The sequence below is a fragment of the Papilio polytes genome, unplaced genomic scaffold, assembly GCF_000836215.1.
Source record: "Papilio polytes unplaced genomic scaffold, Ppol_1.0 DF824102.1, whole genome shotgun sequence".
NCBI lineage: Eukaryota > Metazoa > Arthropoda > Insecta > Lepidoptera > Papilionidae > Papilio > Papilio polytes.
The window spans coordinates 2,480,333-2,495,756 of NW_013525102.1; the positions used below are offsets into that span (position 1 = coordinate 2,480,333).

General features: G+C 32.0%; 4 protein-coding genes across 4 annotated transcripts; 2 read left to right on the top strand and 2 right to left on the bottom strand.

Annotated features, from left to right (window-relative positions):
* Window positions 1-432: 432 nt before the first annotated feature.
* LOC106099820 (protein abrupt-like) lies at window positions 433-1,994 on the bottom strand. The gene is made up of 2 exons (XM_013278487.1): window positions 1,192-1,994; window positions 433-900 (listed from the first exon to the last, which is right to left on the bottom strand). The coding sequence occupies exons 1-2, from the start codon at window positions 1,883-1,885 to the stop codon at window positions 644-646; spliced, it is 951 nt and encodes a 316-aa protein (XP_013133941.1). The 5' UTR covers window positions 1,886-1,994; the 3' UTR covers window positions 433-643.
* Window positions 1,995-2,282: 288 nt separating this feature from the next.
* LOC106099819 (geranylgeranyl transferase type-2 subunit alpha) lies at window positions 2,283-8,141 on the top strand. Its single transcript, XM_013278486.1, has 11 exons — window positions 2,283-2,343; window positions 3,058-3,316; window positions 3,396-3,506; window positions 3,652-3,767; window positions 4,016-4,212; window positions 4,819-4,980; window positions 5,249-5,362; window positions 5,797-6,023; window positions 6,449-6,632; window positions 7,197-7,522; window positions 7,654-8,141. Exons 2-11 carry the CDS (start codon window positions 3,314-3,316, stop codon window positions 7,798-7,800), a joined length of 1,587 nt encoding a protein of 528 aa, XP_013133940.1. The 5' UTR covers window positions 2,283-2,343; window positions 3,058-3,313; the 3' UTR covers window positions 7,801-8,141.
* A 488-nt stretch (window positions 8,142-8,629) lies between these two features.
* On the bottom strand, window positions 8,630-12,009 carry LOC106099580 (exonuclease mut-7 homolog). Its single transcript, XM_013278153.1, has one exon. It carries the CDS (start codon window positions 11,807-11,809, stop codon window positions 9,305-9,307), a length of 2,505 nt encoding a protein of 834 aa, XP_013133607.1. The 5' UTR covers window positions 11,810-12,009; the 3' UTR covers window positions 8,630-9,304.
* Window positions 12,010-12,254: 245 nt separating this feature from the next.
* LOC106099581 (26S proteasome non-ATPase regulatory subunit 6) lies at window positions 12,255-15,238 on the top strand. Its single transcript, XM_013278154.1, has 6 exons — window positions 12,255-12,714; window positions 12,794-12,968; window positions 13,095-13,254; window positions 13,689-13,873; window positions 14,262-14,437; window positions 14,973-15,238. Exons 1-6 carry the CDS (start codon window positions 12,437-12,439, stop codon window positions 15,145-15,147), a joined length of 1,149 nt encoding a protein of 382 aa, XP_013133608.1. The 5' UTR covers window positions 12,255-12,436; the 3' UTR covers window positions 15,148-15,238.
* The last annotated feature ends 186 nt before the right edge of the window (window positions 15,239-15,424 follow it).

Here is a 15,424-nt window from a genome sequence, read left to right on the forward strand (position 1 = left end):
TAATCAACTTTAATTTTGCATAAAACATTTGATTTTATAATGTTAACTAGATATATTCTTAATTGTTAATGAGGCTTTCTCCCTACAGTAGGATCCACCCGTTACAATATAGAGGCACTTTAGCCTTTGCAAAGTTATGGTAACATGCAAGGGATTGTGAAGGTTTATCTATAACTAATATTGTAAAGGAAAGATCTCTATTTTTGTAGGTATTGATATAACTCAAATGACTGGGCCGATTTTAAAATATCATTCACCATTAGATAGGTAATTTCTCTGTAATATGGGTTATATTTTTTAATTTCACGGGGGCGAAGTCGCTAGCAACTAAGTTTCAATGCAAACTATTGCAATTAATCTTATTAATTAGTTTGTGTTAAAAAAATGTCAATAGGTACTTTATAGTTTCTTATAAAATAATAAAACAACATATTAGAAACAATTTTTATAATGAAACAGTAAGTTAGACTAGTATAAAAATAGCAAAAGCTACTGCACTGATCAAGTCCATTTGTGACTTACAAAATTTTTAATAAATACTCTATCGCTATACATATTATGATGTTAACAAGCTAAGAAAGTGATTACATTAACAGGCATTTTGCACGATGTGCGGCAACAGTAGCAATTAATATAGTTTGTGCTAAATATTAGATGTAAACTGCTTTGCTACAGATGCACTATCACTATTGCCCTTGTATCTGATTTCTTTGATTGTCAATTGTTTTCCTTGATGAATCCTCTGCAAATGACTTCGCATATCATAGGATCTTGAAAATGATCTGTGACACACGGGACACTGCGTTTTACCCGCATGCGAGTCTTTATGTAGAGTCAGCGATGTTGGATGTTTGAAGCCTTTTGGACATAACTGGCACCTGAATTTTGCTAACTCAGAGTCTGAAACAGTTTTTAAAAAGTAGATTAGATAGAGGCTTGGATAACTATTTTTCTCTAAGGAATATAATTTTTTAGGAGTTATGTAATTTACATTAAACTGGATTAACAATTTTGTTAAATATGTGATCAAAGGTTGTTTTATCCAATTTCCTGTTTGGGGAAAATTAATGGATATGTATATTGATATATACCAATAAAATAAAACCTGCTAAGATAGATAAATATATACAAATCACATTATTAGCGAAGACTTAACCTATACATCTGTAAATAACCTCTCATTATACAAACCATTATTTTTCTCTGAAAGGTCCTCAGCAGACGTAGATTGTGTATCAACTTGCATCTCTTCACTTTGTAACAAAGCTCCGCGGGTCCTTGAGCTTGTACTTTCTTCAGATGTAACTTTTTCTGTCTGCGATTCAGTCTCTACAATAATATCATGTGAATTTTTCTGCATGTTTGCATCTGGAATGTTTTCATCCCTATTACTCTGTACTGTGGCAAGATTAATTGGTTCATCGGTTTGTATTGGTACCACATCTTCATTTGTTCTGCTTGACTTTGAACTTAAGTCTAATGACGTATTATCAATTAACATTATAGGAGTTTTAGATGTTTCCTCTTCTGCATTATCAGTCAGACCTTTTACCTCTAGTAACTCGGCTGTTATAAGAAAAGATTCCAATTGTTCCTGAAATATGTTAACTTCACCATGATACATAAAATTGATTATTGCGTTAAGATCATCGAACTTGACATTCCTAAATATAATCACAGGGTGCTGACACGGATTTTCTTTGAAAATTTGTTTAAAATAATTACTACAAGCAGACAATAACATTTTGTGAGCCCTGATTTTGCCACCATCACAGCATAACGTGACATCCACTAAATCATTCGAAAACCTTAGTTCGTTGAATGCTTCCGTGACATGAGACACATAGTTATTCCACCGTAAAGAAAATTGCGATGCATTATTCATTATTTTATCAATAAATTCACTCAAACTTAAAAATAATTCATTAAAAATTCTGATAACAACAAGACCTGAAGTGGAACCAAAGACCAAACCAAAAAGTTAGTTATCCACTGACATTTCTGACCTGACGGAAGAACAGAAACAGATTACTAAATTCTTAGTAAACTGCCATTGTGAATCTTTATCTTTAAAAATTGTGGATTCGTGATAATAATAGCTTCACCCAGTAGCCAGCGTACAACAAGCTATAATATATACCTAAACCATAAAATAATCTGAATTTCAGGGCCTTGAAACATCTAACAGTCACTGAAAATCCGAGACAGAAAAGAAAATGAAAAATTCTCATTCCCATTTATATATTCTGTATACACTGCATAGACAATGATCTAAGAAAAAACATGACGTTGTCATGATGACAGAGATTGACAATGACATTGTTATGATCTTTGGTGATGATGGTGATGGTTAGTGATGGGACTCGAGTGATTTTTTTTCACTCGAGTCACTCGGTACTTGTAACTATCTCACTCGAATGCCACTCGAGTGAAGATAAGACTCGAGTGATGTTTATAGACGCGAGTCACTCGGAATATAAAAATCGAGTAATCAAAATTTAAAAACAAATAAAAAAATGTTAATTTAGCATAAAGAAATTATTTTCGCATAAACGTAAAAGTTACTCAAAAAATCTGTACAAAATGTGTAAAAATAGTGTTTTCCTTTAAACTAAACCTGTCTACATAATCAAGAAGCCTCTTATATCAACTATTAGTTGAAATTTTATAGTGTACTACTAATAAGTTCTAATCTAATTAAATTTTAATAAATTCTTACAAGTAATTTTCATGAGATCCAAATATGAACAGTTTGATTATGTTCTTACATAATTTTGATAATAAACATGCTTTAAAATTAACTTAAACGAAGCTTAAATAAACTCTACGAAAGAACAGAAATAGTGTGTTTTAAAAAGATAACAAATTTAACTGAAAATGCTGTAAAAATTTCTTACTCTACTTAGTATAAACCAACAAAATGGTCACGAGTCATTTGTAATTCGAGTCAACTCGAGTCACTCGCAACTCGGGTTGTCAAAAATTTCACTCGAGTCCGAGTAAGAAAAAAATGACTCGAGTCACTCGAGTAAAAAGCAACTCGAGTCCCATCACTAGTGATGGTGATGAAATGGAAACTATACACGCCCACAAACGCACCTAAACGTTTATATTGAAGTTTAATGAACATTTTACATACTTTTACAATAATCTCCGGTTTTTCCTTCTTTTCTTAAACACTTACTGACGAATACTATTAATACTTGCAATATATATACTCCATTATTTTGAAATCGTTATTTTTAACAAAAGAAAAAAAAAACAGAAGTAAGAAAAAGTACAGTAGTGTTAAGTGTAAATATACTCTATCAAAATGGTACTAGCATATTTATTAAATTGAAATTTTGTAGGTTATACACGTAAGAAATATTTAAAAAAATAACACTTAATTTCAGCACGGCAGAGTAAAAGTACGAACAACTGAAGAGGAAAAGGCAAGAATAGAAAAGGAAAGGCAAGAAAAAGTTAAAGTTTTTAAAAAGTTAATGCTAAAAATACAAGATAAGGTAATTATTACTTTGCACTTCACTCTTTAACAGTGAACTTGCCAGTCAAGTTAGTTAAAATTGGCTATAAAATCTTGTTATTTTTAATGATAATTAATGTGTAATATATTAATTATTAGTGTCTTAATATCATTTTATTTTCCAGAGGAAAGAAAATGAACTTGACACAGAGTTACTCGAGCTTACAGGCAAGGTTTTAATGTCTAACCCTGATATAAATACACTATGGAATATAAGGAGAGAAATATTTCTTCACACCAGGTAACATCATTTACAATTAATAAAAAAAAACAAGAAGTAAAACTCACCATTAAAAGATAATTAAGTTTGTTCTGATATAGTAACTAAATTGTCTTCATTGTACACAACATTATTAAAAATAAAACAGCAATTACCATAGTTAAATTTATTTCTGGAATATCACTAATGTAATAAAAGATATTTATTACTCAATAATTGATTTTATTATATTAAATTAGTTATCATTGAATTATTTTATGGATTTTCAGAAAAGATTATTCTGAGGAAGATTTGAAAAAAATGTATGATGATGAATTAAGCCTTACAGAGTATTGTTTGAAAAAAAATCCTAAATCATATTGTGCATGGCATCAACGGATGTGGGTGTTAACAACAAGATCAGATCCCGATTGGAAGAATGAACTTGATTTATGTAATACATATCTTAAACTTGATGAAAGAAATTGTAAGTACTATTAAAATCAATTTAACTCAACACAATCAGTGCCACCAACATACATATATTAACACTAGCTGTTGCTTGCGACTTCGTCCGCATTAAATTAAAAAAAATGTAAATGGCCTATGTTACTCACTGATAGCTTTTTAATGGTGAAAGAATTTTTAAAATTGGCCCATTAGTTTTTGTGTTATTTCTATATATACAAAAATAGAAATCTTTCCTGTTTTTAATATTAGTGTTAGCATACATATAAATAGTAATTGGATGTGTTAAGTTTTTAGCTATACATAACCTAGTTAAATTTTCTTTTACCTGTATATAATTCAAAAAGCAATTTCTTTGTAATTAACTTATTAAAACTTTCGTGAGACATTATACTATATTATTTATAACACGGCTAAAACTCACGTGGGAACTTTCGGTGTAGGCACCGACCAGTTTCAAACCCGTAGGGGTCTTTCTTCAGGGTGAGTGGATGCCGGCTTTATTCGCTATCGCGTCGCGACGGTAACTCAATTCCTTTGTGTTGCCATACAATATTTTCATCTTATCTATGAATGTAATTAATAGAATATTATTTTAAAAAGCTCAATTAACATGTTTTTCCAGTTCATACTTGGAATTACCGTCGCTTTGTTGTGGGCCAGTGTAAACCTCCATTGCAAGATGAATTTGATTACACTACAGAGAAATTACTTGATAATTTCTCTAATTACTCCGCTTGGCATTACAGAAGCAAAATGCTGTTACAATTATATCCAGATGTTGAAGGTAATTGATAATGCAAATACTTTTTAATTAAAAAAAATTGGTTGTCTTAAAATCAGGTTGCAAATGATAATTTCATATGATTACATCACAAGCTGAACACTGGCTGATTATGCCTCTCGCTTTTTCTGCGGTCTCACTCGCACACTCTGTTTAAGAATGTGACAATGAGTAATGCTTCATTGGACATGCAACCGGCTGTCTCCGATTTATAAGATTTCCCGACATCAATATTAGATCTTAATTTAAGTTTTTTTTTTTATATTTATAGGAGGGCGTCCAATACAAGATATACATCATAAGCATGAATTGAAAATGGTGATAAATGCAGCATTCACTGACCCCGATGACACTAGTGCTTGGTTTTATCAAAGATGGTTATTAGGTATTACTATGCTATTTGCTACCACTGGCTTTAAATTCATTTAGAATCAGAATTATTTATAATAATTACCAATATACTGCTAATCTTAGTAATTTTAATGTGAAAGTTTAGATGGATGGATATTTGTTAGTTTGTAGCCTAAACTGCTGAATAGATCTCTATGAAATATAGCATTGATGTAGAGTATAGTCTGGAAGAACATAGACTAACCCTTTTTTTAATCAATCCATGTAGACGGAATCGCGGGCGAAAGCTAGTTCATGTATAAAAATATGTAATTTTACCTCAAAAGCTGGCAACACTAGTTCCTGTGGTATTACTGGTGTTCACGGGTGCTTAGATGCTTAGATCACATGGTTTTCCTGCCTTGTTTCTTTTATAAACTGAAGAATCCATAATCAGTTTGTCAATAAACTTATAATTTTCGTTTTAAGGTGCTGTGAAAACTAGCATAAACCTAGTTGCGTGTACTATGACTGAATCTAAAATAACTGTTGCATTTAGCAAACCTGTTCCACTGGACTATGTACAATCAAGTACACAAATTTTTATTAATAATAATGTTTTAAATGGTGAATGGGTTTCTTGTTGTGGATACCAATATGATAGTTTATGGATTTTAAAACATAAAGTGGATTTAATAACTGATACAGATGTCAAGGTAAACATCATCATAATCATATTATACTATACTAACGTAATGGGGAAACTTTGTATTTTTGTATATATTGAAATAACTCAATAACTATCGGGGCGATTGAAAAATTGTTTTTTTAACTGTTAGAAAGGTAATTTATCTGTGAGTAACATTTTTTTTAATATCACGCGGGCTAAGTCGCGAGCAACAGCTAGTATGTTATAAATCTATATCATACTTATTTTGTAAATGCGAATGTATGGATGTTTGTTACTACGAACCACAAAAACGGCTTCACAAATTTTGATGAAAATTTGTATGATGTAAAACATAACCTAGAAGAACTCATAGACATAAAGCTTGCTTACTTTTTTTAAATTCCGTGCTGACAGAGTCGCGGGCAAATCTAGTACAGATTAAATAAATGTGTGTATCAAATTGTTTTACAGGCGGAATATGAAAATGAAAATAAAGAACGAATAGTCATTAAATGTATGAAATATAAGGATAATTTGTATATTGGTAAAGGTAAAGTCAGCTTTGAAAATAAATACTCGCAGCCTGTCATTGAAGAATTAAATGACCAACTTAAATCATGTCGACAACTGCTTGTATTAGAACCGGACAATAAGTGTAAGTTTGTTTATGTTATATATCTCTATGTAAAGTAGGTGTTTTAACTGCCATATTGTGACAGCTTGCGTTCAGAAACTAAGATAAATATTTTTAACACCTAATATAAGCAAAAAATACTGTGTTTGAGTTACCGTTTAGAAATTATGTAAGGACAAGTACACTGATGAATAAATACATCATCATGCATTTAAGGGTTAATACTTTGTTTTAGACCAAAAAAAGACAATGATTCCGTTTTTGTACTAGCTCCAACATAAAACCATCAATTTAGATTATATCAATTAAAATTTGGACTGTAATAAAATAACAATATAGAGCTATAAGATTTTTTAGTCTTATCCAGAAACTAACAGGAAAATGTTACGGCCGAATACTGAAACGATATTTAAAAATGGTGTCGTAGCTCATCTTATTTAACGCCACATTTAAACTTCAAATTCCATTAACATTTTCACACCCGACTGATTTGTGTCAGAATCCGTCCTTTGTTATATTGAACTTTTGATGAGAAAATGGCATTTTTATTATACAGCTGGTTTGATAATATCATTCTATTTTCAGGGACTCTTTTAACAACTACTGTATTTTTGCATTGCATTGATGCAAAGTTGAATCATAAAGAAGCAATAAATAATTTACAAATTTTACAAAAGTTGGATTATCAACGGGCCGGATATTATAATGATTTGATATCTAAGTGGTGTATAGAAGAACAATTGCCCATAGATTATAGCTCAAATTGTCTGCTATTCAAACCAAAGATGTCTGACAAACTCACCTGCCTACCCCACTTGCAGTATTACAGCTTTTGCGAAGAAATTGATCTATCAAACCAAAATTTGTGCTCAAAAGTGTTACCCTCATTAATATTACTTCAACATTGTAAGGTACTGTTTCTAAATAATTATTTGAAATATTTATTTGTTGAAAAGTTATATGCATTGCTAAGAAAAAAATTGTAAAGTGGTAAGTTTTTTTTTAATAATTCTTGGTGTGTATTTAAAGTTTTCTTTTTCAGGTCTTGATTTTAAGAAACAATAAACTGAACACGTTAAAAGGGTTTCCGAATATTGAATTGGAAAAATTAGACTTACAAGACAATGGGATCAATGTTGAAGAAGTGGAACAATTTAAAAAGGATCATAAATTTGTTGTAATATTTTAACTGTATTGTATATTGCGACGCCTAATACACCAAATATTACAAAGGATTGTAAAATTGGTTATGGAATTGATACTTTAAGATTAAAAACACAAGACAAAATTAAGTAGTGGGTCTACGGCCTTACACGATGCTTTCAATAAGTGACAATTGTTTAGCTTTATTAGTATATAAAATTCAACAGTTTGATTATTTTCGCTATATTACCAGATGTTAATATTTCAAAGCATTGAGTGTTAATATTTTACTGTTTACTATTTATGCATAATAGTAACACTGGCTGTTTGGTTAATTTAGTTTTTATATGAATTTTTGTCATAATTACGCACTAATGCAATAAACTATATGAAAAAAAAACTTTATTTTTGGAATCATACTCGTCGGACAGTAAGTATGGCGTAGTTTTTTTATGTTTAGTTTTAGAAGATTAAAATTAAACTGCATGAAGGCTGCACAAATAATTTTATTTGTCATAATCTAAGCTAAAAGTATAACTTAAATAAAAATATAGTTTAATAATTAAATAATGTAACAATAAAAAAAAGATTTTTATAAAAAGTCAATAACGATATAATACGATGTATCGAACTAGTCAAAACTTATAAACACTAAGCATATTCAATATTCTATTGTTGCTAAGGTAACAATTTAGATAATCCGTTGCTAAAAAATTCAATCACACCTCAATCATTTTAATATTTACACCATGGTATGCTAACAAACGATGTTCCAATCAAACGTAATGTAATTTAACAAAAAAGAATACTAACATTAAAAAATATTTTGCTGCCTCAACAAAAGATTGTTGCTGATTTGTTTTTGCTTGATTATGTCCTTTTCAACAAAACACGACTACATCTACCGTTTCTGTATTAATATTTGATGCATAAAAAATAATCGTAAAGTTTATGCACTAAAACTAAATATTTTCTTGCAAATTTTTTTGTTATAATTTCAATTAATTCTCTTAATTTTTTTATCTTAAACTATTTCTGGTATTTGTACCCTTAATTATATCGTTTCTGTTGTACAATGATACAAAATATATTATTAGAACATCAGTTATTGCTTTATTGCAGGTTTTTAAATACATTATTTGTAAAAATCTGTATTTGTGAAGATTTAATGATAAGAATTAAGAATTTAAATAAAACCAACTTAACAAAAAAATACTGTTACCATATTAATTAAAAATTGGAAATTTAGTGATTACTTATTTTGTTGTTTAATACATTATTCAAAAAATGAACTGCTATAACTACACAAGCTATCTTTTTCATCTTTCCTTACACATTTGCAACTTTAAAATCTACATTTTTCAAATACAAGTGTTGCCAGCATAAAGTAACATTAATTTATTACTTGTGTAAATGTGCTAAAGCAATTGTGATTGACTTTTCACATACAAAGTAATACAGTCAATTCAATTAATTTTTAAATACCACAACTCTATTATAAGAGTTCACATGATATTTTTCAGTTTGTACCATTAAACATCACTTAGTATTCACTTAAGACTATTATTAGCAACAGACATTACTGTTTTGTACATATCATCACCATCCCAAAATAACCTACCGCATGAATTACAAATAGTTGCAGCTTGAGGTGATTGACAGAGATTTTGGACATTTTGGATTTGAAGGTGCATTCCAGTACTTGTAACACATACATTACGAGTGGGTGTACTAACAATGTCATCATCACCTTCTGAATCACTCAGAAATCTATCACATTTTTCATAATAATCATCTTCAGTAGGAGCAGTATAATTAACATTATTTGATACACTACTAACATTCCAATATTGTTTACATAATTCACTCACCTTCTCAGAAGTCAATTGTTCTAAATCAGAGGCATTACAATTTATGCATCTTTTAGTAAGATCACTTTCCTTTATCTGTATGTTAAAATAATTTTTGATTTCTTGAAGCATCTCTAGAGTGACATAACCTGTACCAACATTTAAAATAGAACTTTGGGGGTAATTTTTTATCGGAGTGAACTTCAGTTTAGCCAATAAAATATAGCGATTCTCAGACATAGCTTGATTAATTATATCATGCCATAACAATGTATCTGGCATAAGTAGTGTGTCAATTCCATAACATCTCAAGTATGGAATGTAATTAATTAATTTGCTTTCTACAAAAAACTTAACATCATCAACTGTTTTTACTTGTACAGGAGAACTAGTAGCAGTTTTTTCTGGACATTTAGGTTTAACAGTTTTGGTCTTCTTATCTATCATTGTATCATTACATATTTCTTCAAAATTTATATTTTGTTCAATACATTTCTCTTGTAAGAACTTATATAGTTCAACAAGAACATGTGCATCAATAGCAGCATATTGAATTTGTGTTTTACGTAAAGGTCTAATTTCCCAGTTGGAACGCTGTTCCGATTTACGTAAAGGATAACCAAAACATACTTCCACTAAAGAACTCAGACTGTTACCAAAATTACCACTACTACTTTGCAAACTTAAACCGGAACTTATGAGATTTTTCCATAATGTTGATAAATCAAGTAAACCTTCACCTTTTACTTTAATATTACTTAAACCTACAACAGAACCTTTAATTTGTTTCAGATCTTGTTCCAAACCAAAACCTAATTTTATGATTTCAGCATTATCTAGCAGTGATTTATTGAAATCATGCCAGAAACTTATATACTGTGGCTTATTAAGTGACAATGTGTCTATTAAATACACATAGTTTTCAACAGCAATTTGTATCAGTGCTACTTGTGATTGTGCAGCACCAAAAGATGGCTTCCACTCACTATCAATACTGACCAAATTACAGTTAGCTAAATGTGTATTTGTTAAGTCATAAAACATTTCAGGTGTATTTATGATTATAATTCTATCTGCTGGTAAGGATATTTCATAAAAGTTTTGATTTATGTTTTCATCACCATCATCCCAATTCTCGTTTTCTGGGGAGACTGTATTTAAAGACATCTTTTTAAGTAAATATGGTAGCTCACTCTCCGGTAAGTTGAAGAATTGGGACCACTTTGCAGCCTCTTTTCTATCATGATTTACTATCATATAAACAAATTCTAGTGCTAACTCAGAATTTTCTTTCAGTGTATCTTTTATTAAATCATCCCATACTCTCAAACTAACATTGTGATCTACATACTTTTGATGTATTAGATATCTTAATCCACCAAGAGTACGATTTTTGCACAAATTTTTACAGGTCTCTATAGGGACATTAAATTTACTGCATAAACGTCCCACAAACTTACCAAGAGGTTTATGATGTAATTTTTCATAGTTAACACAAGTGATATTGTAATCAAAAATGTATCTTTGTACAAGGTCACGAATAGCAACATTTTTATCCAAGATCTTATCCAAAAAAAGTACTAATGGTAGCACTTGTTTTGGACACTCTGATAGATATTCAACAATCATGTTATATTTGTCCTGGATTATGAGTGGAAAAAGTAAATCTTCAACTGGTATGTCTTCATACAACTCCATTGCTAAAACAACTTGAGAAGCTTGTTTACAATTGTCATTTTTTAACATGTCTTTTACAAGGGGTAATATTGTTTCCTTTATTGTTACAATTTTATATGTTTTAACAACTAAGTTAAGGTACTGCTGATTCCTTTGCTCTGTAGCAATTCGGAATGCGGGAAATTTTAAGCAATCTTCAGGGGAAGTGTCACTTTTACTAGACCATTTATATAAAATTTCCATTATGAAGAATGGGAGTGTTTTAGGCTTACAATCTTTGGACTCTTTACATTTTGCAACAAAAACAAGTGCTATTCTATACCGATCTGGGTTCGTCTCAAAAAACACTTGTAAGTGATGTTCAAGATTGGGAGATCTTTTCCATGTTAGCCAAGTAATTGTCAGTTGATTAAACCAAGCTTGTACATTTTCGTCGAGTTGTGTGTTGAGTCCGATAGTATTTAACGTGTCTTCTAGTGTAGGAACAATTTTCATAGATCGATTGGTGGAGAGAGAATTAGTATTCATTTTTGATTTTCACGCAATTTTTCACTTAACAAAACACCATAATCTCGTACTTTTTAATAGCAAGTATTTCACCATATCAGTTTTAACAATTCATATGGGGAATTCAAATTATAAATATTGATTTAAAACTGTTAAATATAAACAACAATAACAATGATAAACGACAAGTTTTGCCTGGTTTTGCAATTTTGCGTTGTTTTTCAAAGAGTATATAAGTTGTGTCAGTGTCAACTTGACTCCAAAACCGTAGAGTATATCAGGGCGGTCCAATTAAATGAAATAAATATTTAATAATTTAATACATTCATGAATTATAATTAACTTTATTTCATGATTCATGAACATGAATTATTATCAAAAGATTTCTGTAAGTTTCAGAGTATTTTAGAAAATGAAATTCGAATGTCTAGAAAGGTCTTTGCCTTTTAACAACTGAAATTGAATGACAATGTAAATTTTTGACATTCGTTTGGAGTTTGGTGTTTTTGGAGAGATTTGTAATTAGTCTAATTCGTCGGTTTTCGTGTTGCGTTTTTAGTTGTAAAGGTGTTTTTAAACAAAGTTGAAGAATAAATAACCCTCATTTAAATTGATAAAGCTTTGCATTTGTAATAATTTACTTTAACAATGGAGCTGTCTGCAGAGGGCAAAACCCCGGAGTATATGGCTCTTGCGGGCATAAAATTCAAGCTTTCTTTGCCACAATTTAAAGATAATCCTCAGTTAAAAGAGCAGTTGTTTGAGGGTATTAAAGCTGGTAATATGGCACCATATTACAAAGAAGTATGTACAGATTTAGGGTGGCCATTGGACCAAAATTTATATGATGAGATGGCAAAAGAGAATCTTAGTAGGCTGTCAAAATTTGAAGAAGACGATTCGGAAACTCCAGTATGGCAAGATCGGTAATTTCATAAAAGTTGCATAAAATTTGCTATTTTTTTATGAAATTGAGCAATTTAAGTTTACACTTCTTTGTTACAGGTTAGACTATTTGTGTTCTATTGGCGATAAAGAAGCCGCGACAGCTTTGGCGACAACAAAGTATGAAGACTCCACTTTGACTACAAACAGAAGATTAGATGCCATCTTTGCTCTATTCCGGATTGCTTACTTTCATGGTTGTAATGTAAAAGACATGGGAAAAGCTATAAACAAGGTACTAAAATTAATTATTTAACTAGAAAGTAAAAAAGGGAACAAAACACCTGACAAGTCTTGATCAGAAAAACAATGACACTTTCTCTAGAAGTGGCTACAATGTATATATTTTTTTTATTTCCAGGCTCATGAATTAGTAGACAAAGGTGGAGATTGGCGATCAAGGAACAAGCTGAAGGCATATGAGGCTATTTACTGCCTTGCAGTAAGGGACTATAGTCATGCAGCTGATTTGTTCATTGATTGTGTGTCTACATTCGAATCATACGAGTTGGTTGATTTTGGTAAGGCTTTTTATTAACTTTGATAACCAATTTAAGATTTATAACTAAATTGCTACATTTTCTAAAAATATATTATGGTTTTTCTTACTTACTGGTTGTTTCTTAATTACCGGTGCAATACCACAGCCACACAGAAGTAGGAGCAAGTCCACGTTTCGTCTGATTAATGTGGATGCTGGAGTGTTTTCCACCTTTTCTTATAAGGAATGATGGAAAAGGGATTTAATGGTGGAGATACATGGGAATGGTAAATATTGTTTTTATTTGCATCTTCTCTGTAGACTAAGGGTAGGTAATGCATCTGCAATTGTGGATGTCTGTGGCTATGCCATTTTGGCAAATATAGGTGGCTGCTTGGATAAAAAAAAATTGTATTCTCTTGTTATTGTATGTATTTATTTAATAAGTTAAATTTATGAATCTTTTGTTTTCAGGTACAATTATTCAGTACTGCGTCCTTGCTTGTGCTTTGGCGTTGGAACGGCATGCTCTTCAGGCGGCGCTCCGTAGGCAAGGGGCGGCAGTGCAGGCCCTGAGGTCCAGGTTCCCCGAGCTACGGGAACTTGTTGAATCTCTACACGAGTGTCGTTATGCTGACTTCTTGAAAAGTCTTGCTTGGGTAAACCACTATTTTAATGTCATGTTTCTAGATATACTAGATTTGCTGGTGCAACAACCCAAACATCATCTTGGCTTCAAACTCAAGCAATCTAGACACTGTGACTTGTGTGACTGTTATGAAGGCATTTGTTAATTAAATTAATATGTCTGATGATATTGGATGGATGAATTGTTGTTTGTTAGAAGGTATCTCAGGAACGGCTCAACAGAACCCAATGAAATATAACATAGATGTCGAACATAGTTTAGAAGGACACATAGATTACTTACTTTTGTTATTTTTTTAGTAATCCATTGTTTGTATGACATTGTATTGGTTTTACTGGTTTTACTTAACCAAAACGACTGTTTTGGTTGGGGTAAATGTTTTAAGCATGTTGTTGCAGGTGGAGACGCAGATCTGCGTGGACCCGGTGTTCCGGCCGCACTACCAGCACTACGTGCGCGAGGCGCGCCTCAAGGCGTACGTGCAGCTGCTGCGCGCCTACCGCTCGCTCAGCCTCGACAACATCGCTGACACCTTCGGCGTCTCCAGGGAGTTCGTCGAGGAGGAAATTTCCACGTAACTAAACTAAAACGCTTAATTCCTTTGTTTTCATAGTGTAAGGTGGCAAACTAAAAAGCGACTATAATATGCCAAAATAAGGAAGTGATCAACACTTGTGTCCTATGTTTTCTTCCAGACACATTTATATCTATGCCAAATTTTATCGAGATCCTTTCAGCCGTTTCGGTTACAAACTCTAACAAACATCCACCGTGAGTACGGTGGATGTTTGACACTAAGTATATGATAAAATGGGTCAAACTGGTTCAAATAGGGTTCAATCGGTCAAAACAGGGTCCAATTTTCTGCCCCGTACAGCCGCGTTCTAGAACGGTCTGTCCTCGGCGGTATTTCCAAACCAATACGACTTACGGTCCTTCAAGAAGCGAGCCTACAATTTCCTCAAAGGCCGGCAACGCATCTGTAGTTCCTCTGGTGTTGTGGATGTCCGTGATCGTCGTTGGTCCCCTCTGTGTTCCCGCCGCTCATTTACCCCCTTCTCATATAAAAAAATGGTCTAAACACGGTTGAAACGTGTGGTTTGTGTTAGGTTTACAGCGGCGGGGGGGCTGCAGTGCCGCATCGACGCGGTGGCGGGGTGCGTGGTGACGGGCGCGGGGCGCGGCGCCGACGCCGACCGCTCGCACCTCTACCAGGCCACCATCCGCGAGGGCGACCTGCTGCTCAACAGGGTCAAGAAACTCGCAAGCGTTATCAACTTTTAAATAGCCGTGTATTGCTTTATTAGAATTGTGTCGATATTTCATTGGCTAAAATTGTAATTTTTACGAATTAAATGATTCAAACTATATAAAAAAAAATGTTTTTCAAACTCCGGAGAAAACATTCCAGAATTTTCTAATTTACTTATGCTGGGTTGCTGGAGTTTTCATTCTTTTTAACATTACCTACTAATTCATTAGTATTAAGTTTCGACGGAGTCGATGATTTTACTACTTGCTTTAGTTACGTCGTGTAGAAACTCATTTTTGAAGTTATCTA